Genomic DNA, 23,660 nt, shown 5'->3' with positions numbered 1-23,660 from the left:
ATTACACACAGCTATTGTCAATGTACTCTCCTAACATAATCTAACTTTATGCTTTCGCCGTAAAACCTTTTTGAAATCGGACAACGTGGTTAGATTAAGGAGATGTTTATCTTTCAAAGGGTGTAAGATAGTTGTATGTTTGAAAAATTTGAATTTTGACATTTATTTGGTTTCAAATTTGCCGCTCTTGAAATGCACCTGCTGTTGATAGGGTGCACCGCGGGTGGCACGCTAGCGTCCCACATAGCCCCAAGAGGTTAATCACAAATTGAAAGGTAATAACAAAAAAAACAGCAGACAGTCAATGATGCCTTACTATCTGACAGGAAACACATTAATAAAAGTTCAAAACCATATTGTTCAGTGTTCAGCTTTCATTGATTGTGATGGCCGGTTGTGTGCTGATCAGAACCAACGGACGATTAACTCACCTGCAGATTTGGCCTTGATCTCTTTGCGATAGTTGGCACAGACATTGTTGTAGTGAGTGCAGATGTGATGTAAGCACCAAGCTGCTAACTGATTAGCATTATGGAACTGGAAGAAAAACAAAGGAAAATGCATTTAAAACGGTAGAACAATCATCCCCAAATGTAAACTGCAGAACAATCATAGGTGAGTACCTCTCTGTCTATATCCTGTTCTAGTAAACCAACCTGAGCCAGATAGACAGAGGTACTCACCTATATCCTGTTCTAGTAAACCAACCTGAGCCAGTTCCAGATAGGTGAGTACCTCTCTGTCTATATCCTGTTCTAGTAAACCAACCTGAGACAGATAGGTGAGTACCTCTCTGTATATATCCTGTTCTAGTAAACCAACCTGAGCCAGTTCCAGATAGGTGAGTACCTCTCCGTCTATATCATGTCCTAGTAAACCAACCTGAGCCAGTTCCAGATAGGTGAATACCTCTCTGTGTATATCCTGTTCTAGTAAACCAACCTGAGCCAGATAGGTGAGTATCTCTCTGTCTATATCCTGTTCTAGTAAACCAACCTGAGCCAGATAGGTGAATACCTCTCTGTCTATATCCTGTTCTAGTAAACAAACCTGAGCCAGTTCCAGATAGGCGAGTACCTCTCCGTCTATATCCTGTTCTAGTAAACCAACCTGAGCCAGTTCCAGATAGGTGAGTACCTCTCCGTCTATATCCTGTTCTAGTAAACCAACCTGAGCCAGTTCCAGATAGGCGAGTACCTCTCCGTCTATATCCTGTTCTAGTAAACCAACCTGAGCCAGTTCCAGATAGGCGAGTACCTCTCCGTCTATATCCTGTTCTAGTAAACCAACCTGAGCCAGTTCCAGATAGGTGAGTACCTCTCCGTCTATATCCTGTTCTAGTAAACCAACCTGAGCCAGTTCCAGATAGGTGAGTACCTCTCCGTCTATATCCTGTTCTAGTAAACCAACCTGAGCCAGTTCCAGATAGGTGAGTACCTCTCCGTCTATATCCTGTTCTAGTAAACCAACCTGAGCCAGATAGGTGAGTACCTCTCTGTCTATATCCTGTTCTAGTAAACCAACCTGAGCCAGTTCCAGATAGGTGAGTACCTCTCCGTCTATATCCTGCTCTAGTAAACCAACCTGAGCCAGATAGGTAAGTACCTCTCTTTCTATATCCTGTTCTAGTAAACCAACCTGAGCCAGTTCCAGATAGGTGAGTACCTCTCCGTCTATATCATGTCCTAGTAAACCAACCTGAGCCAGTTCCAGATAGGTGAATACCTCTCTGTGTATATCCTGTTCTAGTAAACCAACCTGAGCCAGATAGGTGAGTATCTCTCTGTCTATATCCTGTTCTAGTAAACCAACCTGAGCCAGATAGGTGAATACCTCTCTGTCTATATCCTGTTCTAGTAAACCAACCTGAGCCAGTTCCAGATAGGCGAGTACCTCTCCGTCTATATCCTGTTCTAGTAAACCAACCTGAGCCAGTTCCAGATAGGTGAGTACCTCTCCGTCTATATCCTGTTCTAGTAAACCAACCTGAGCCAGTTCCAGATAAGTGAGTACCTCTCCGTCTATATCCTGTTCTAGTAAACCAACCTGAGCCAGATAGGTGAGTACCTCTCTGTCTATATCCTGTTCTAGTAAACCAACCTGAGCCAGTTCCAGATAGGTGAGTACCTCTCCGTCTATATCCTGCTCTAGTAAACCAACCTGAGCCAGATAGGTAAGTACCTCTCTTTCTATATCCTGTTCTAGTAAACCAACCTGAGCCAGTTCCAGATAGGTGAGTACCTCTCCGTCTATATCCTGTTCTAGTAAACCAACCTGAGCCAGATAGGTGAGTACCTCTCTGTCTATATCCTGTTCTAGTAAACCAACCTGAGCCAGTTCCAGATAGGTGAGTACCTCTCCGTCTATATCCTGTTCTAGTAAACCAACCTGAGCCAGATAGGTAAGTACCTCTCTTTCTATATCCTGTTCTAGTAAACCAACCTGAGCCAGTTCCAGATAGGTGAGTACCTCGCCGTCTATATCCTGTCCATCTTTGGAGGCTTTCACCAGCTCACTCACAGCATAGTGTTCTGTGGAGCAGACAGTAGAAACATCTTCAGACAACCTTTATAAAAAAACTATACAGAGTTTCAGAACCCGAGTTGAAAGCAATATTCTATAGATGATGCTTCACGGTCACAAGGCACGCAAGAAAAACAATACAGAAGGGCTTAAAAAAGGGTTCACTCCAGCAGTATGCAATCCCAGCTAACGCAGCACTGTACTTACAGTTTTAATACTGTAGTAATACCCTAACTACAAATGAGACAGGTACAAATACACGTCTGAATCTCCCAACTGGTGCAGAGTCAGAGTACACAAAGTACACAGAGCTAGGAGACAAAGGACCCTGCGCCTCAGCCAGTGTCCTGATCGGCCCTGCTCCTCAGCCAGTGTGTCCTGATCGACCCTGCTCCTCAGCCAGTGTCCCCTGATCGGCCCTGCTCCTCAGCCAGTGTCCCCTGATCGACCCTGCTCCTCAGCCAGTGTCCCCTGATCGACCCTGCTCCACAGCCAGTGTCCCCTGATCGACCCTGCTCCTCAGCCAGTGTCCCCTGATCGACCCTGCTCCTCAGCCAGTGTCCCCTGATCGACCCTGCTCCTCAGCCAGTGTCCCCTGATCGACCCTGCTCCTCAGCCAGTGTCCCCTGATCGACCCTGCTCCTCAGCCAGTGTCCCCTGATCGGCCCTGCTCCTCAGCCAGTGTCCCCTGATCGGCCCTGCTCCTCAGCCAGTGTCCCCTGATCGACCCTGCTCCTCAGCCAGTGTCCCCTGATAGACCCTGCTCCTCAGCCAGTGTCCCCTGATCGGCCCTGCTCCTCAGCCAGTGTCCCCTGATCGGCCCTGCTCCTCAGCCAGTACCCCTGATCGGCCCTGCTCCTCAGCCAGTGTCCCCTGATCGGCCCTGCTCCTCAGCCAGTGTCCCCTGATCGGCCCTGCTCCTCAGCCAGTGTCCCCTGATCGGCCCTGCTCCTCAGCCAGTGTCCCCTGATCGGCCCTGCTCCTCAGCCAGTGTCCCCTGATCGGCCCTGCTCCTCAGCCAGTGTCCTGATCGGCCCTGCTCCTCAGCCAGTGTCCTGATCGGCCCTGCTCCTCAGCCAGTGTCCTGATCGGCCCTGCTCCTCAGCCAGTGTCCTGATCGGCCCTGTTCCTCAGCCAGTGTCCCCTGATCGGCCCTGCTCCTCAGCCAGTGTCCCCTGATCGACCCTGCTCCTCAGCCAGTGTCCCCTGATCGACCCTGCTCCTCAGCCAGTGTCCCCTGATCGACCCTGCTCCTCAGCCAGTGTCCCCTGATCGACCCTGCTCCTCAGCCAGTGTCCCCTGATCGACCCTGCTCCTCAGCCAGTGTCCCCTGATCGGCCCTGCTCCTCAGCCAGTGTCCCCTGATCGGCCCTGCTCCTCAGCCAGTGTCCCCTGATCGGCCCTGCTCCTCAGCCAGTGTCCCCTGATCGGCCCTGCTCCTCAGCCAGTGTCCCCTGATCGGCCCTGCTCCTCAGCCAGTGTCCCCTGATCGGCCCTGCTCCTCAGCCAGTGTCCCCTGATCGGCCCTGCTCCTCAGCCTGTGTCCTGATCGGCCCTGCTCCTCAGCCAGTGTCCTGATCGGCCATGCTCCTCAGCCAGTGTCCTGATCGGCCCTGCTCCTCAGCCAGTGTCCTGATCGGCCCTGCTCCTCAGCCAGTGTCCTGATCGGCCCTGCTCCTCAGCCAGTGTCCCCTGATCGACCCTGCTCCTCAGCCAGTGTCCCCTGATCGAACCTGCTCCTCAGCCAGTGTCCCCTGATCGACCCTGCTCCTCAGCCAGTGTCCCCTGATCGACCCTGCTCCTCAGCCAGTGTCCCCTGATCGGCCCTGCTCCTCAGCCAGTGTCCCCTGATCGGCCCTGCTCCTCAGCCAGTGTCCCCTGATCGGCCCTGCTCCTCAGCCAGTGTCCCCTGATCGGCCCTGCTCCTCAGCCAGTGTCCCCTGATCGACCCTGCTCCTCAGCCAGTGTCCCCTGATCGACCCTGCTCCTCAGCCAGTGTCCCCTGATCGACCCTGCTCCTCAGCCAGTGTCCCCTGATCGACCCTGCTCCTCAGCCAGTGTCCCCTGATCGACCCTGCTCCTCAGCCAGTGTCCCCTGATCGGCCCTGCTCCTCAGCCAGTGTCCCCTGATCGGCCCTGCTCCTCAGCCTGTGTCCTGATCGGCCCTGCTCCTCAGCCAGTGTCCCCTGATCGGCCCTGCTCCTCAGCCAGTGTCCCCTGATCGGCCCTGCTCCTCAGCCAGTGTCCCCTGATCGGCCCTGCTCCTCAGCCAGTGTCCTGATCGGCCCTGCTCCTCAGCCAGTGTCCTGATCGGCCCTGCTCCTCAGCCAGTGTCCTGATCGGCCCTGCTCCTCAGCCAGTGTCCTGATCGGCCCTGCTCCTCAGCCAGTGTCCCCTGATCGGCCCTGCTCCTCAGCCAGTGTCCCCTGATCGACCCTGCTCCTCAGCCAGTGTCCCCTGATCGACCCTGCTCCTCAGCCAGTGTCCCCTGATCGACCCTGCTCCTCAGCCAGTGTCCCCTGATCGACCCTGCTCCTCAGCCAGTGTCCCCTGATCGACCCTGCTCCTCAGCCAGTGTCCCCTGATCGGCCCTGCTCCTCAGCCAGTGTCCCCTGATCGGCCCTGCTCCTCAGCCAGTGTCCCCTGATCGGCCCTGCTCCTCAGCCAGTGTCCCCTGATCGGCCCTGCTCCTCAGCCAGTGTCCCCTGATCGGCCCTGCTCCTCAGCCAGTGTCCCCTGATCGGCCCTGCTCCTCAGCCAGTGTCCCCTGATCGGCCCTGCTCCTCAGCCTGTGTCCTGATCGGCCCTGCTCCTCAGCCAGTGTCCTGATCGGCCCTGCTCCTCAGCCAGTGTCCTGATCGGCCCTGCTCCTCAGCCAGTGTCCTGATCGGCCCTGCTCCTCAGCCAGTGTCCTGATCGGCCCTGCTCCTCAGCCAGTGTCCTGATCGGCCCTGCTCCTCAGCCAGTGTCCCCTGATCGACCCTGCTCCTCAGCCAGTGTCCCCTGATCGACCCTGCTCCTCAGCCAGTGTCCCCTGATCGACCCTGCTCCTCAGCCAGTGTCCCCTGATCGACCCTGCTCCTCAGCCAGTGTCCCCTGATCGGCCCTGCTCCTCAGCCAGTGTCCCCTGATCGGCCCTGCTCCTCAGCCAGTGTCCCCTGATCGGCCCTGCTCCTCAGCCAGTGTCCCCTGATCGGCCCTGCTCCTCAGCCAGTGTCCCCTGATCGGCCCTGCTCCTCAGCCAGTGTCCCCTGATCGGCCCTGCTCCTCAGCCAGTGTCCCCTGATCGACCCTGCTCCTCAGCCAGTGTCCCCTGATCGACCCTGCTCCTCAGCCAGTGTCCCCTGATCGACCCTCCCCTGATCGACCCTGCTCCTCAGCCAGTGTCCCCTGATCGACCCTGCTCCTCAGCCAGTGTCCCCTGATCGACCCTGCTCCTCAGCCAGTGTCCCCTGATCGACCCTGCTCCTCAGCCAGTGTCCCCTGATCGACCCTGCTCCTCAGCCAGTGTCCCCTGATTGACCCTGCTCCTCAGCCAGTGTCCCCTGATCGACCCTGCTCCTCAGCCAGCGTTCTGATCGACCCTGCTCCTCAGCCAGTGTCCTGATCAACCCTGCTCCTCAGCCAGTGTCCTGATCAACCCTGCTCCTCAGCCAGTGGATTTAGACGCTATGAATTTATGAATGACCCAGACTGCACTGAGCGCATTCACACATTGGAGCCAATGTAGGAACACCCCCTTAGTGAGTTAGGAACATGGGAGTTCTGCATTGTGATGCACAGCAGCCATGTTATCTCCCCATTGACATTACATGGGGATATTGAATGCTATGTAACTGAGGGTCTAGTATTAGAACAATATTCTACATTCTAAAAGCCCAAATCTCTAAACAGATGGTTCTGGGCAGAGCAGTCAGTCTGGGGAGGCAGTCTGTTAACCAGGGTTATGGTCAGTCTGGGGAGACAGTCTGTTAACCAGGGTTATGGTCAGTCTGGGGGAGACAGTCTGTTAACCAGGGTTATGGTCAGTACCTGTCAGAGCGGTCAGTCTGGGGAGACAGAGTCTGTCAGCCAGGGCCGTCAGCTCCATAGGGTCCAGCTCTGCCATGGGACAAAGCTGATTGGTGTAGAGATACTCCAGAACAGCCTGCATACACACCCTACTGGTGCCTGGGAACGAGACCTAAACACACAGATACACACACAGATACACACACACAGGCAGACAGACACACAAACACACACAGACACAGGAAAGAACAGAGACAAATCATTTGACAACATCTAAATGCCCTGTTACACTGTCAGTAAAGACTACAGAGTGTCTGTAAAGACTAGCGGTAGAGACTACAGAGGCTCTGTAGAGACTAGCAGTAGAGACTACAGAGGCTCTGTAGAGACTAGCAGTAGAGACTACAGAGGCTCTGTAGAGACTAGCAGTAGAGACTACAGAGGCTCTGTAGAGACTAGCGGTAGAGACTACCAGTAGAGACTACAGAGGCTCTGTAAAGACTAGCGGTAGAGACTACAGAGGCTCTGTAAAGACTAGCAGTAGAGACTACAAAGGGTCAGTAAAGACTAGCGGTAGAGACTACAGAGAGTCTGTAAAGACTAGCAGCAGAGACTACAGAGGGTCTGTAAAGACTAGCAGTAGAGACTACAGAGGGTCAGTAAAGACTAGCAGTAGAGACCACAGAGGCTACGTAAAGACTAGCAGTAGAGACTACAGAGGGTTTGTAAAGACCAGCAGTAGAGACTACAGAGGCTCTGTAGAGTCTAGCAGTAGAGACTACAGAGGCTCTGTAAAGACTAGCAGTAGAGACTACAGAGGCTCTGTAGAGACTAGCAGGAGAGACTACAGAGGGTTTGTAAAGACTAGCAGTAGAGACTACAGAGGCTCTGTAGAGTCTAGCAGTAGAGACTACAGAGGCTCTGTAAAGACTAGCAGTAGAGACTACAGAGGCTCTGTAGAGACTAGCAGGAGAGACTACAGAGGGTTTGTAAAGACTAGCAGTAGAGACTACAGATGCTCTGTAGAGACTAGCAGTAGAGACTACAGATGCTCTGTAGAGACTAGCAGTAGAGACTACAGAGGCTCTGTAAAACTAGCAGTAGAGACTACAGAGGGTCTGTAAAGACTAGCAGTAGAGACTACAGAGGGTCTGTAAAGACTAGCAGTAGAGACTACAGAGGGTCTGTAAAGACTAGCAGTAGAGGCTACAGAGGCTCTGTAAAGACTAGCGGTAGAGACTACAGAGGCTCTGTAAAGACTAGCGGTAGAGACTACAGAGGCTCTGTAAAGACTAGCAGCAGAGACTACAGAGGGTCTGTAGAGACTAGCAGTAGAGACTACAGAGGCTCTGGAGAGACTAGCAGTAGAGACTACAGAGGCTCTGTAGAAACTAGCAGTAGAGACTACAGAGGCTCTGTAGAGACTAGCAGTAGAGACTACAGAGGGTTTGTAAAGACTAGCAGTAGAGACTACAGATGCTCTGTAGAGACTAGCAGTAGAGCCTACAGAGGCTCTGTAAAGACTAGCAGTAGAGACTACAGAGTGTCTGTAAAGACTAGCAGTAGAGACTACAGAGGGTCTGTAAAGACTAGCAGTAGAGACTACAGAGGCTCTGTAAAGACTAGCAGTAGAGACTACAGAGGGTCTGTAAAGACTAGCAGTAGAGACTACAGAGGCTCTGTAAAGACTAGCATTAGAGACTACAGAGGCTCTGTAAAGACTAGCAGTAGAAGCTCTGTAAAGACTAGCAGTAGAGACTACAGAGGCTCTTTAGAGACTAGCAGGAGAGACTACAGAGGGTCTGTAAAGACTAGCAGTAGAGACTACAGGGGCTCTGTAAAGACTAGCAGTAGAGACTACAGAGGCTCTGTAAAGACTAGCGGTAGAGTCTACAGAGGCTCTGTAAAGACTAGCAGCAGAGACTACAGAGGGTCTGTAAAGACTAGCAGCAGAGACTACAGAGGCTCTGTAAAGACTAGCAGCAGAGACTACAGAGGCTCTGTAAAGACTAGCAGCAGAGACTACAGAGGCTCTGTAGAAACTAGGATGCCGGGTTGTAGCTAGCTACCACACTAAAATAAAGATGTCCCCATGGTCAAAGAGAGAGGTAGTGTTAGCCTGTTAGCCTGCTAGCCTGAGAGCAGTGAAACAGAACAGGCAGGACTGTGTTCAGAGAGAGGTAGTTTTAGCCTGTTAGCCTGTTAGCCTGAGAGCAGTGAAACAGAACAGGACTCTGTTCAGAGAGAGGTAGTGTTAGCCTGTTAGCCTGTGTTCAGAGAGAGGTAGTGTTAGCCTGTTAGCCTGTTAGCCTGAGAGCAGTGAAACAGAACAGGACTCTGTGTTCAGAGAGAGGTAGTGTTAGCCTGTTAGCCTGTTAGCAGTGTAACAGAACAGGACTCTGTGTTCAGACGGTGTCCTTGTCCTAATGGCTATTTAAAGATCTCTAAATGACGTCTATTTTTACTCGTTACTCTGATGAACCTGTCATGTCACTGTTCTTACTGCTACCTGGGGTTTAATCAATGTACTGGAGACAACATCCCCTATTCCCTATGGATCCTGGTCAACTGGAGACAACATCCCCTATTCCCTATGGATCCTGGTCAACTGGAGACAACATCCCTATTCCTTATGGATCCTGGACAACATCCCATATTCCCTATGGATCCTGGTCAACATCCCATATTCCCTATGGATCCTGGTCAACATCCCATATTCCCTATGGATCCTGGTCAACATCCCATATTCCCTATGGATCCTGGTCAACTGGAGACAACATCCCATATTCCCTATGGATCCTGGTCAACATCCCCTATTCCCTATGGATCCTGGTCAACTGGAGAAAACATCCGATATTCCCTATGGATCCTGGTCAACATCCCCTATTCCCTATGGATCCTGGACAACATCCCCTATTCCCTATGGATCCTGGACAACATCCCATATTCCCTATGGATACTGGACAACATCCCCTATTCCCTATGGATCCTGGAAAACATCCCCTATGGATCCTGGACAACATCCCCTTTTCCCTATGGATCCTGGTCAACATCCCATATTCCCTATGGATCCTGGTCAACATCCCCTATTCCCTATGGATCCTGGTCAACATCCCCTATTCCCTATGGATCCTGGACAACATCCCCTATTCCCTATGGATCCTGGACAACATCCCATATTCCCTATGGATCCTGGACAACATCCCCTATTCCCTATGGATCCTGGAAAACATCCCCTATGGATCCTGGACAACATCCCCTTATCCCTATGGATCCTGGTCAACATCCCATGTTCCCTATGGATCCTGGTCAACATCCCCTATTACCTATGGATCCTGGTCAACATCCCATATTCCCTATGGATCCTGGTCAACACCCCATATTCCCTATGGACCCTGGTCAAAATCCCATATTCCCTATGAATCCTGGTCAACTGGAGACAACATCCCCTATTCCCTATGGATCCTGGTCAACATCCCATATTCCCTATGGATCCTGGTCAACATCCCCTATTCCCTATGGATCCTGGTCAACTGGAGACAACATCCCCTATCCCCTATGGATCCTGGTCAACATCCCCTATTCCCTATGGATCCTGGTCAACATCCCCTATTCCCTATGGATCCTGGTCAACTGGAGACAATATCCCCTATTCCCTATGGATCCTGGACAACATCCCCTATTCCCTATGGATCCTGGTCAACATCCCCTATTCCCTATGGATCCTGGTCAACTGGAGACAACATCCCATATTCCCTATGGATCCTGGTCAACATCCCCTATTCCCTATGGATTCTGGTCAACATCCCCTATTCCCTATGGATCCTGGTCAACATCCCCTATTCCCTATGGATCCTGGTCAACATCCCCTATTCCCTATGGATCCTGGTCAACATCCCCTATTCCCTATGGATCCTGGTCAACATCCCCTATTCCTTATGGATCCTGGTCAACATCCCCTATTCCCTATGGATCCTGGTCAACATCCCCAATTCCCTATGGATCCTGGTCAACATCCCGTATTCCCTATGGATCCTGGTCAACTGGAGACAACATCCCATTTTTCCTATGGATCCTGGACAACATCCCCTATTCCCTATGGATCCTGGTCAACATCCCATATTCCCTATGGATCCTGGACAACATCCCCTATTCCCTATGGATCCTGGTCAACTGGAGACACCATCCCATATTCCCTATGGATCCTGGTCAACATCCAATATTCCCTATGGATCCTGGTCAACTGGAGACAACATCCCTTATTCCCTATGGATCCTGGTCAACATCCCATATTCCCTATGGATCCTGGTCAACATCCCCTATTCCCTATGGATCCTGGTCAACATCCCCTATTCCCTATGGATCCTGGTCAACATCCCCTATTCCCTATGGGTCCTGGTCAACATCCCATATTCCCTATGGATCCTGGTCAACTGGAGACAACATCCTCTATTCCCTATGGATCCTGGACAACATCCCCTATTCCCTATGAATCCTGGACAACCTCCCCTATTCCCTATGGATCCTGGTCAACATCCCCTATGGATCCTGGGCAACATCCCCTGTTCCCTATGGATCCTGGTCAACATCCCATATTCCCTATGGATCCTGGTCAACATCCCATATTCCCAATGGATCCTGGACAACATCCCATATTCCCTATGGATCCTGGTCAACTGGAGAAAACATCCCATATTCCCTATGGATCCTGGTCAATATCCCATATTCCCTATGGATCCTGGTCAACATCCCCTATGGATCATGGTCAACATCCCCTATGGATCCTGGTCAAAATCCCTTATTCCCTATGGATCCTGGTCAACTGGAGACAACATCCCCCATTCCATATGGATCCTGGTCAACATCCCCTATTCCCTATGGATCCTGGTCAACATCCCCTATTCCCTATGGATCCAGGTCAACTGGAGACAACATCCCCTATTCCCTATGGATCCTGGACAACATCCCCTATTCCCTATGGATCCTGGTCAACATCCCCTATTCCCTATGGATCCTGGTCAACATCCCATATTCCCTATGGATCCTGGTCAACGGGAGAAAACATTCCATATTCCCTATGGATCCTGGTCAACATCCCATATTCCCTATGGATCCTGGTCAACTGGAGACAACATCCCCTATTCCCTATGGATCCTGGTCAACATCCCCTATTCCCTATGGATCCTGGTCAACATCCCACATTCCCTATGGATCCTGGTGAACTGGAGACAACATCCCATATTCCCTATTGATCCTGGTCAACTGGAGACATCCCATATTCCCTATGGATCCTGGTCAACTGGAGACAACATCCCATATTCCCTATGGATCGTGGTCAACATACCATATTCCCTATGGATCATGGTCAACATCCCATAATCACTATGGATCCTGGTCAACTGGAGACAACATCCCATTCCCTATATTCCCTATGGATCCTGGTCAAAATCCCATATTCCCTATGGATCCTGGTCAACTGGAGACAACATCCCATATTCCCTATGGATCCTGGTCAACTGGAGACAACATCCCATTCCCTATATTATCTATGGATCCTGGTATTACCTATGGATCCTGGTCAGGTGTGTGGCTTTCCAAATCATGTCCAATCAATTGAATTTACCACAGGTGGACTCCAATCAAGTTGTAGAAAAATCTCAAGGATGATCAATGCAAACAGGATGCACCTGAGCTCAATTTCGAGTTTCATAGCAAAGGGTCTGAATACTTATGTAAATAAGGTATTTCTATATTTAATTTTGTATAAATGTGCAATAAAATAAATAAAAAATATTATTTTCGCTTTTGTCATTATAGGATATTGTGTGTAGATTGATGAGGAAAAACATTATTTAACGTAACAAAAAAGTGTAAAAAGTCGAGGGGTCTGAATACTTTCCGAAAGCACTGTGGGTGTTCCTTTTGTCCGGGTGGGAGAGGGCAGTGTGGAGTGGGTCTAGGGTTTCTATGATGATGGTGTTGATATGAGCCATGAACAGCCCTTCAAAGCACTTCATGGCTACGAATGTGAGTGCAGGTTACCTTGGCATTCTTGGGTACAGGGACTATGGTGGTCTGTTTGAAACATGCACAGTGCCTTCAGAAAGTATTCATACCCCATTGACTTATTCCAGATTGTTGTTACAGCTTTCATTTAATTTGAATTATAATTTCTTTAACAAAAGGGGTTTAATACTTATTGAGACATTTCAGCTTTTCGTCTTTAATTAAATGTATAAACATTTCTAAAAACATTACTCCACTTCGACATTATGGGATTTTGTGTTTAGGCCAGTGACAACATCTAAATTTAATCCATTTTAATTCACAACAAACTGTGGAAAAAGTCAAGGGGTGTGAATACTTTCTGAAGGCACTGTAGGTATAAGCACCAGCTGTCAGAGCAGCTCACAGATCACTGCACCTGTACATAGCCCATTTATAATTTACCCCAAACAACTACCTCTTCCCCTACTGTATTTATTTTATTTTGCTCCTTTGCACCCCATTATCTCTATTTCTACTTTGCACTTTCTTCTACTACAAATCTACCATTTCAGTGTTTTACTTGCTATATTGTATTTACTTTGCCACCATGGATTTTTTTGCCTTTACCTCCCTTATCTCACCTCATTTGCTCACATTGTATATAGACTTATTTTTATACTGTATTATTGACTGTATGTTTGTTTTACTCCATGTGTAACTCTGTGTTGTTGTATGTTGTCGAACTGCTTTGCTTTATCTTGGCCAGGTCGCAATTGTAAATGAAAACTTGTTCTCAACTTGCCTACCTGGTTAAATAAAGGTGAAATAAATAAATAAAAAGGTATTACAGACTGGTTCTGGGAGAGGTTGACAATATCAGTGAAGACACTTGCCAGTTGGTCAGCGAATGCTCTGAGTCCTGGTAATCCGTCTGAATGTTAACCTGTTTAAAAGGTCTTACTCACATCGGCTACGGAGGGCGTGATCACACAGTTGTCGGGAACAGCTGGTGCTCTCATGCATGGTTCAGCGTTACTTTCCTCAAAGTGAACATAGAAGGTATTTCGCTTGTCTGGTAGGCGTCACTGGACAGCTCGCGGCTGGGTTTACCCTTTGTAATCCGTGATACTTTGCAAACCCTGCCACATCCGACAAGCGTCAGAGCCGGTGTAGTAGGATTCGATTTTAGTCCTCCATTTACGCTGTGGCTGTTTGATGGTTCGTAGCGGGATTTCTTATAAGCGTCCAGGTTAGTGTCCCGCTCCTTGAAAGCGGCAGCTCTAGCCTTAAACTCAGTTTGCATGCTGCCAGTAATCCATGGCTTCTGGTTGGGATATCTACATACTGTCACCGTGGGGATGACTTAGTCAATGTAATTATTAATGAAGCCAGTGGCTGATGTGTTAAACTCCTGACTGGTACTTCCTGTTTTAGTGTTTGCTTGTAAGTAAAAGACCCTGGTGAAAAGTAGATTACTACATATGGAATAGGGTGCCATTTGGGACAAACATATCCCTAACCCAGACTGTGCTGTAGACTCGTTAACTCTCCATGAAGGATCCACCCAACACAGCAGCCGAACCCCAACACTAGATATTACTCTGTGCCGTAGACTCACCTCGTTGTTGGCACTCTCCATGAAGGACCCTCCGAACACAGCAGCCATCCAATCACAGGAGGAGATGAGCAGAGGTCTGTGAGCATTGATGGTTCCATCCTCCAACCTGAAGGTGACGTCTGAGACAGAGAGACATAACAACAACCTGAAGGTGACGTCTGAGACAGAGACATAACACCAACCTGAAGGTGACGTCTGAGACGTTATAACAAGAACCTGAAGGTGACGTCTGAGACGTTATAACAAGAACCTGAAGGTGACGTCTGAGACGTTATAACAACAACCTGAAGGTGACGTCTGAGACGTTATAACAACAACCTGAAGGTGACGTCTGAGACGTTATAACAACAACCTGAAGGTGACGTCTGAGACGTTATAACAACCTGAAGGTGACGTCTGAGACATTATAACCTCTTACATCTAGACGTTCCGCTAGCGGAACACCTGCTCCAATAGCCAATGATGGGCGTGGCGCGAATTACAAATTCCTCAAAAATACAAAAACTTCAATTTTTCAAACATATGACTATTTTACACCATTTTAAAGACAAGACTCTCCTTTATCTAACCACACTGTCTGATTTCAAAAAGGCTTTACAACGAAAGCAAAACATTAGATTATGTCAGCAGAGTACCCAGCCAGAAAGCTAGCATATAATGTCACATAAATCCAAACCACAGCTAAATGCAGCACTAACCTTTGATGATCTTCATCAGATGACACCCCTAGGACATTATGTTATACAATACATGCATGTTTTGTTCAATCAAGTTCATATTTATATCAAAAACCAGCTTTTAACATTAGCATGTGACGTTCAGAACTAGCATACCCCCCGCAAACTTCCGGTGAATTTACTAAATTACTCACGATAAAAGTTCACAAAAAACATAACAATTATTTTAAGAATTATAGATACAGAACTCCTCTATGCACTCGCTATGTCCGATTTTAAAATAGCTTTTCGGTGAAAGCACATTTTGCAATATTCTCAGTAGATAGCCCGGCATCACAGGGCTAGCTATTTAGACACCCAGCAAGTTTAGCACTCACCAAAGTCAGATTTACTATAAGAAAAATGTTATTACCTTTGCTGTTCTTCGTCAGAATGCACTCCCAGGACTTCTACTTCAATAACAAATGTTGGTTTGGTCCCAAATAATCCATTGTTATATCCAAATAGCGGCGTTTTGTTCGTGCGTTCAAGACACTATCCGAATGGTAAAGAAGGGTGACGAGCACGATCATTTAGTGACAAAAGAATTCTAAATATTCCATTACCGTACTTCGAAGCATGTCAACCGCTGTTTAAAATCAATTTTTATGCCAATTTTCTCGTAAAAAAGCGATAATATTCCGACTGGGAATCTGCGTTTAGGTAAAAAGACGAAAGAAAATAAAGCATGGGGTCGACTCGTGCACGCGCCTAAGCCCATTGTCCTCTGATCGGCCACTTACCAAAGGCGATAATGTGTTTCAGCCAGAGGCTGCCTCGATATCATTCAGCTTTTTCCCGGGTTCTGAGAGCCTATGGGAGCCGTAGGAAGTGTCACGTTACAGCAAAGATCCTCAGTCTTCAATAAAAAGAGCCAAGATGAACAAGAACTTGTCAGACAGGTCACTTCCTGTATGGAATCTTCTCAGGTTTTTGCCTGCCATATGAGTTCTGTTATACTCACAGACACCATTCAAACAGTTTTAGAAACTTTAGGGTGTTTTCTATCCAAAGCCAATAATTATATGCATATTCTAGTTTCTGGGCAGGAATAATAATCAGATTAAATCGGGTATGTTTTTTTTCCGGCCGTGAAAATACTGCCCCCTAGCCATAACAGGATAACAACAACCTGAAGGTGACATCTGAGACATTATAACAACAACCTGAAGGTGACGTCTGAGACATTATAACAACAACCTGAAGGTGACGTCTGAGACATTATAACAACAACCTGAAGGTGACGTCTGAGACATTATAACAACAACCTGAAGGTGACGTCTGAGTCATTATAACAACAACCTGAAGGTGACATCTGAGATATTATAACAACAACCTGAAGGTGATGTCTGAGACGTTATAACAACAACCTGAAGGTGACGTCTGAGACATTATAACAACAACCTGAAGGTGACATCTGAGACATTATAACAACAACCTGAAGGTGACATGTTCGCCAGAGAAACACAACAGAACACATCACATCAACCCCATCCAAAGTTCCAAACACATGATAACTTCCTAGTCAATACATTTCAAAAGCAACAGATACATTCTCTCTCATCAAGAACACAAAACACTTTGATCTATGATGCAGCATGGTTTACCTGTGAAGGTGTTCTTGTTGAGACACTCCTTGATGCGGTTGGATTTCCTGACGTGGAAGGCCTTGGTGATCTCCTGGTTCATGAAGCCCTCACGGTTCATGATGTTCTCCACCATCATCCTCAGGTCAAACACCTCCAGGACCTCCGCGATCTGGGCGATCTTCATCAGATCCCGCTCCTCTTCATCCAGCTCCCCAGTGTAGAGGAACTTCAACACGGCACTGAACGGACCCAGCTGGATGGAGTAGTCCATCTTCACCACCGTCATGTGAGCCGGGGAGCCCGTCACGGGGTTGGTCACGCTCTCCTTGTGGATGCTGTAGAAGGCCTTGCTCCAGGAGGCCAAGGACAGCTTGGTGCGACGGTGCTTACCAGAGAAGCTCATCATCTTCAGGGTGCCGTCACTCTTAGAGGCCCTGAGGGAGCAGGGGGAGTGGTTGGGGAGCACAGCCACGTCCTCATCTGTGTCCAGACTAAGGGTCCTGAGGAGAGAGTCCCGGGCATGTCGCTCCGTCACCACCAGGCACTGGGACTCGTCACTGAAGTCCATCTGGAAACAATCACATTTATAACGTTTTTCTTTTATGTCACACAGTGCTCTACAGAAACCCAGCCGGAAACCACAGAGAGCAAGAAATGCAGAGGCAGAAGCACAGTGGCTAGGAATCAAAACCTAGAAGGATGGAACCTAGAGAGGAACCTAGAGAGGAACCAGGCAAAGAGACACTACCTGGAACAGGTCATAAAACTTGGAGGAGGAGGTGGAGAGGTAGATCTTGTGGGCGAAGATGTGGATGTGGTCCTGGAGGATGAACATGACGTCAGCACACAGAGGACTGTCCAATAGGAGGCCAGGACCCTCCCTGTTGTTGACGAAACACTCTGGAATCTTGATGAGAGGGGGCGGTGCTTTGGGTGGCAGGAAGGGCGCCTGGAGGAGTGGCTTCTGGACCTTCCGGAGATGGGACTTCCAGAACTGCAGGTGTCGACGGGAGATGAGCGCTGCTCGAATGGCGTTGTCGAAGATGTCCTTGACGCCAAATTGGTCGAAAACACTGGTCTCATAGTAGGAGATGCCCAGCTCCTTGGCCACCTCCCGGCCAGTCTCTGGAGGAAGGATGTCTCCTGGCTTTATAGGCCTGGTGGGGAGGAAATAACAGCTATTCTCAATACGGAACAATACAAAGTAATTATTTTATTAAATGTATGTAAACCAGTTTGCTTAATAGACTAAAATGTCAGTAGTTACTGCACATAGAGTGTCAACTAAAACTAAAATGTATAGATCTAGTCAATCAAAACCAGCCACATGACGTAATGCTGATTCTATACCTGGCTAGCGGCCTCCTGGCCCTGTCGACAGCCACATGATGACGTAATGCTGATTCTATACCTGGCTAGCGGCCTCTTGACCCTGTCGACAGCCACATGATGACGTAATGCTGATTCTATACCTGGCTAGCGGCCTCCTGGCCGTCGACAGCCACATGGTGATGTAATGCTGATTCTATACCTGGCTAGCGGCCTCCTGGCCCTGTCGACAGCCACATGATGACGTAATGCTGATTCTATACCTGGCTAGCGGCCTCCTGGCCCTGTCGACAGCCACATGATGACGTAATGCTGATTCTATACCTGGCTAGCGGCCTCCTGGCCCTGTCGACAGCCACATGATGACGTAATGCTGATTCTATACCTGGCTAGCGGCCTCCTGGCCCTGTCGACAGCCACATGACATAATGCTGATTCTATACCTGGCTAGCGGCCTCCTGGCCCTGTCGACAGCCACATGATGACGTAATGCTGATTCTATACCTGGCTAGCGGCCTCCTGGCCCTGTTGACAGCCTCCAGATCAGCATAACGCAGGTCCAGCTGACAACCCACCAGGATGACAGGCGTCCTGGGACAAAAGTGTTTGATCTCCATGTGCCACATGGTCTTGACGTGATGCAGAGAGTTGGGGTTGGCGATGGAGAAACACAGCACAACCACGTCAGACCTGTAGAGAACAGACGGGAACCAGAGAGACACACCAGATAAATCAGAGGCAGAGAGACACACCAGATAAATCAGAGGCAGAGAGACACACCAGATAATCAGAGAGACACACCAGATAATCAGAGAGACAGAGAGACACACCAGACAATCAAGAGGCAGAGAGACACACCAGACAATCAAGAGGCAGAGAGACACACCAGACAATCAAGAGGCAGAGAGACACACCAGACAATCAAGAGGCAGAGAGACACACCAGACAATCAAGAGGCAGAGAGACACACCAGACAATCAAGAGGCAGAGAGACACACCAGACAATCAAGAGGCAGAGAGACACACCAGACAATCAAGAGGCAGAGAGACACACCAGACAATCAAGAGGCAGAGAGACACACCAGACAATCAGAGGCAGAGAGACACACCAGACAATCAGAGGCAGAGAGACACACCAGACAATCAGAGGCAGAGAGACACACCAGATAATCAGAGGCAGAGAGACACACCAGACAATCAGAGGCAGAGAGACACACCAGACAATCAGAGGCAGAGAGTCACACAGAAAGCTACTGTTTACAGGCCTCCTGGGCCATATGCAGCGTTCCTCACTGAGTTCCCTGAATTCCTATCAGACCTGGTAGTCAGGGCAGATAATATTCTAGTTTTTGGTGACTTTAATATTCACATGGAAAAGTCCACAGACCCACTCCAAAAGGCTTTCGGAGCCATCATGGACTCAGTGGGTTTTGTCCAACATCTCTCCGGACCTACTCACTGCCACAGTCATACCCTGGACCTACTCACTGCCACAGTCATACCCTGGATCTACTCACTGCCACAGTCATACCCTGGATCTACTCACTGCCACAGTCATACCCTGGACCTACTCACTGCCAAGGCCACAGTGTATTGTCATGGCCAAGGCCTGCATTAAGATCATACTGTAGAAGGCCTATAACCAAACAGGTACAGAACACAACAATAGTACTAGGGTTAGGGTTAGATACTATACTAACCCTATAACCAAACAGGTACAATTTGGCCTCTGGAATATTTAGGGACAACTCATATTCTTGAGGTGTTGTTGAATATCGTGTTTTCACATCATAACACGATGTGCCTGTGCCTTTAAGTACAAAGATTTAAGTCTTAAGACAGGAACTAAGGCAAACAAGTGCTAACCAAGTCCCCTCTCACTCAAACCTGGGCTCAGGTGCCAAAACAGAACTTATAAATGGGGTCTAGAACCAGTACACCTTGATTAGAGTCAGAAATCAATGTGTCAGGTAGTGAGCAGTTATAACAGAGGTTATAATGAATGATTAGAGGGGTGTGGGTTTAAACTGCCTTCTAGATAAACAGACAGACCGATCAATGTGTCAGGTAGTGAGCAGTTATAACAGAGGTTATAATGAATGATTAGAGCCTTCTAGGTAAACAGACAGACAGATCAATGTGTCAGGTAGTGAGCAGTTATAACAGAGGTTATAATGAATGATTAGAGGGATGTGGGTTTAAACTGCCTTCTATGTAAACAGACAGACAGACCTCATGTCCCGCTGACATCAACAGAGATGTTACGATGATGGCAGCTTGACAACGATCAATCGACCAATCAATGAAACCTCTTCGGAGGCACCAGTTCCATTAAGACCGTCTGGGGCATCATTTAAGGATCACACAGTCGGATACTAAGATCGACATAACTAATTTACAGGAAATCAAAACAAGATGAATATTTTAGTGTCCCGAGGGCCAGAGAAGGGAACCCAGGTCGCTGGCATCGCACCAATAGGGTTAACATGTAACACGGCTCATTAGACAGGATCACTACACTATGCATGCAGCCATCAGTCCATGCCAAAAACATCAGGACTCACGTCTCTTATGCTACACTGTAGCTGACTACACCAAACCAGACCCTAGCAGAGTAGTAGATACTACCTAACCTAGCAGGACTAGAGGGACTACCTAACCTAGCAGGACTAGAGGGACTACCTAACCTAGCAGGACTAGAGGGACTACCTAACCTAGCAGGACTAGAGGGACTTCCTAACCTAGCAGGACTTCCTAACCTAGCAGGACTAGAAGGACTTCCTCACCTAGCAGGACTAGAGGGACTTCCTCACCTAGCAGGACTAGAGGGACTTCCTCACCTAGCAGGACTAGAGGGACTTCCTCACCTAGCAGGACTAGAGGGACTTCCTCACCTAGCAGGACTAGAGGGACTTCCTCACCTAGCAGGACTAGAGGGACTTCCTCACCTAGCAGGACTAGAGGGACTTCCTTACCTAACAGGACTGGAGGGACTTCCTCACCTAGCAGGACTAGAGGGACTTCCTAACCTAGCAGGACTAGAGGGACTTCCTCACCTAGTAGGACTAGAGGGACTTCCTAACCTAGCAGGACTTCCTAACCTAGCAGGACTAGCAGGACTTCCTAACCTAGCAGGACTAGAGCGACTTCCTCACCTAGCAGGACTAGAGGGACTTCCTCACCTAGCAGGACTAGAGGGACTTCCTCACCTAGCAGGACTAGAGGGACTTCCTCACCTAGCAGGACTAGAGGGACTTCCTCACCTAGCAGGACTAGATGGACTTCCTAACCAAGCAGGACTAGAGGGACTTCCTAACCTAGCAGGACTAGAGGGACTTCCTAACCTAGCAGGACTTCCTAACCTAGCAGGACTTCCTAACCTTGCAGGACTAGAGGGACTTCCTAACCTAGCAAGACTAGAGGGACTTCCTAACCTAGCAGGACTTCCTAACCTAGCAGGACTTCCTAACCTAGCAGGACTGGAGGGACTTCCTAACCTAGCAGGACTAGAGGGACTTCCTAACCTAGCAGGACTAGAGGGACTTCCTAACCTAGCAGGACTAGAGGGACTTCCTAACCTAGCAGGACTAGAGGGACTTCCTAACCTAGCAGGTCTAGAGGGATTTCCTAACCTAGCAGGACTTCCTAACCTAGCTGGACTGGAGGGACTTCCTAACCTAGCAGGACTAGAGGGACTTCCTAACCTAGCAGGACTAGAGGGACTTCCTAACCTAGCAGGACTTCCTAACCTAGCAGGACTAGAGGGACTTCCTAACCTAGCAGGACTAGACGGACTTCCTAACCTAGCAGGAATAGAGGGACTTCCTAACCTAGCAGGACTAGAGGGACTTCCTAACCTAGCAGGACTTCCTAACCTAGCAGGACTTCCTAACCTAGCAGGACTTCCTAACCTAGCAGGACTAGAGGGACTTCCTAACCTAGCAGGACTAGAGGGACTTCCTAACCTAGCAAGACTTTCTAACCTAGCAGGACTTCCTAACCTAGCAGGACTGGAGGGACTTCCTAACCTAGCAGGACTAGAGGGACTTCCTAACCTAGCAGGACTAGAGGGACTTCCTAACCTAGCAGGACTAGAGGGACTTCCTAACCTAGCAGGACTTCCTAACCTAGCAGGACTGGAGGGACTTCCTAACCTAGCAGGACTAGAGGGACTTCCTCACCTAGCAGGACTAGAGGGACTTCCTAAACTAGCAGGACTAGAGGGACTTCCTAACCTAGCAGGACTGGAGGGACTGCCTAACCTAGCAGGACTAGAGGGACTTCCTAACCTAGCAGGACTAGAGGGACTTCCTAACCTAGCAGGACTAGAGGGACTTCCTAACCTAGCAGGACTGGAAGTACTTCCTAACCTAGCAGGACTGGAAGGACTTCCTAACCTAGCAGGACTGGAAGGACTTCCTAACCTAGCAGGACTGGAGGGACTTCCTAACCTAGCCGGACTAGAGGGACTTCCTAACCTAGCAGGACTAGAGGGACTTCCTAACCTAGCAGGACTAGAGGGACTTCCTAACCTAGCAGGACTTCCTAACCTAGCAGGACTGGAGGGACTTCCTAACCTAGCAGGACTAGAGGGACTTCCTAACCTAGCAGGACTAGAGGGACTTCCTAACCTAGCAGGACTAGAGGGACTTCCTAACCTAGCCGGACTAGAGGGACTTCCTAACCTAGCAGGACTAGAGGGACTTCCTAACCTAGCAGGACTAGAGGGACTTCCTAACCTAGCAGGACTTCCTAACCTAGCAGGACTTCCTAACCTTGCAGGACTAGAGGGACTTCCTAACCTAGCAAGACTAGAGGGACTTCCTAACCTAGCAGGACTTCCTAACCTAGCAGGACTTCCTAACCTAGCAGGACTGGAGGGACTTCCTAACCTAGCAGGACTAGAGGGACTTCCTAACCTAGCAGGACTAGAGGGACTTCCTAACCTAGCAGGACTAGAGGGACTTCCTAACCTAGCAGGACTAGAGGGACTTCCTAACCTAGCAGGTCTAGAGGGATTTCCTAACCTAGCAGGACTTCCTAACCTAGCTGGACTGGAGGGACTTCCTAACCTAGCAGGACTAGAGGGACTTCCTAACCTAGCAGGACTAGAGGGACTTCCTAACCTAGCAGGACTTCCTAACCTAGCAGGACTAGAGGGACTTCCTAACCTAGCAGGACTAGAGGGACTTCCTAACCTAGCAGGAATAGAGGGACTTCCTAACCTAGCAGGACTAGAGGGACTTCCTAACCTAGCAGGACTTCCTAACCTAGCAGGACTTCCTAACCTAGCAGGACTTCCTAACCTAGCAGGACTAGAGGGACTTCCTAACCTAGCAGGACTAGAGGGACTTCCTAACCTAGCAAGACTTTCTAACCTAGCAGGACTTCCTAACCTAGCAGGACTGGAGGGACTTCCTAACCTAGCAGGACTAGAGGGACTTCCTAACCTAGCAGGACTAGAGGGACTTCCTAACCTAGCAGGACTAGAGGGACTTCCTAACCTAGCAGGACTTCCTAACCTAGCAGGACTGGAGGGACTTCCTAACCTAGCAGGACTAGAGGGACTTCCTCACCTAGCAGGACTAGAGGGACTTCCTAAACTAGCAGGACTAGAGGGACTTCCTAACCTAGCAGGACTGGAGGGACTGCCTAACCTAGCAGGACTAGAGGGACTTCCTAACCTAGCAGGACTAGAGGGACTTCCTAACCTAGCAGGACTAGAGGGACTTCCTAACCTAGCAGGACTGGAAGTACTTCCTAACCTAGCAGGACTGGAAGGACTTCCTAACCTAGCAGGACTGGAAGGACTTCCTAACCTAGCAGGACTGGAGGGACTTCCTAACCTAGCCGGACTAGAGGGACTTCCTAACCTAGCAGGACTAG

The 23,660-nt window shown here is 49.2% G+C and overlaps 1 protein-coding gene across 1 annotated transcript in view; it reads right to left on the bottom strand.

Annotated features, from left to right (window-relative positions):
- Positions 1-23,660, bottom strand: part of rhobtb1 (Rho related BTB domain containing 1) — a 42,550-nt gene that overhangs the window by 3,097 nt on the left and 15,793 nt on the right. Inside the window, exons 4-10 of the mRNA XM_045701200.2 lie at positions 18,279-18,464; positions 17,194-17,602; positions 16,464-17,013; positions 14,141-14,259; positions 6,556-6,706; positions 2,443-2,531; positions 432-537 (exon numbers count right to left, since the gene is read on the bottom strand). Coding sequence (XP_045557156.1) covers positions 432-537; positions 2,443-2,531; positions 6,556-6,706; positions 14,141-14,259; positions 16,464-17,013; positions 17,194-17,602; positions 18,279-18,464 — 1,610 coding nt within the window. The remainder of the gene's footprint in view (positions 1-431; positions 538-2,442; positions 2,532-6,555; positions 6,707-14,140; positions 14,260-16,463; positions 17,014-17,193; positions 17,603-18,278; positions 18,465-23,660) is intronic.

The sequence above is a fragment of the Salmo salar genome, chromosome 18, assembly GCF_965601325.2.
Source record: "Salmo salar chromosome 18, fSalSal1, whole genome shotgun sequence".
Taxonomy (NCBI): domain Eukaryota; kingdom Metazoa; phylum Chordata; class Actinopteri; order Salmoniformes; family Salmonidae; genus Salmo; species Salmo salar.
This window is presented reverse-complemented; position numbering and strand designations above follow the sequence as displayed.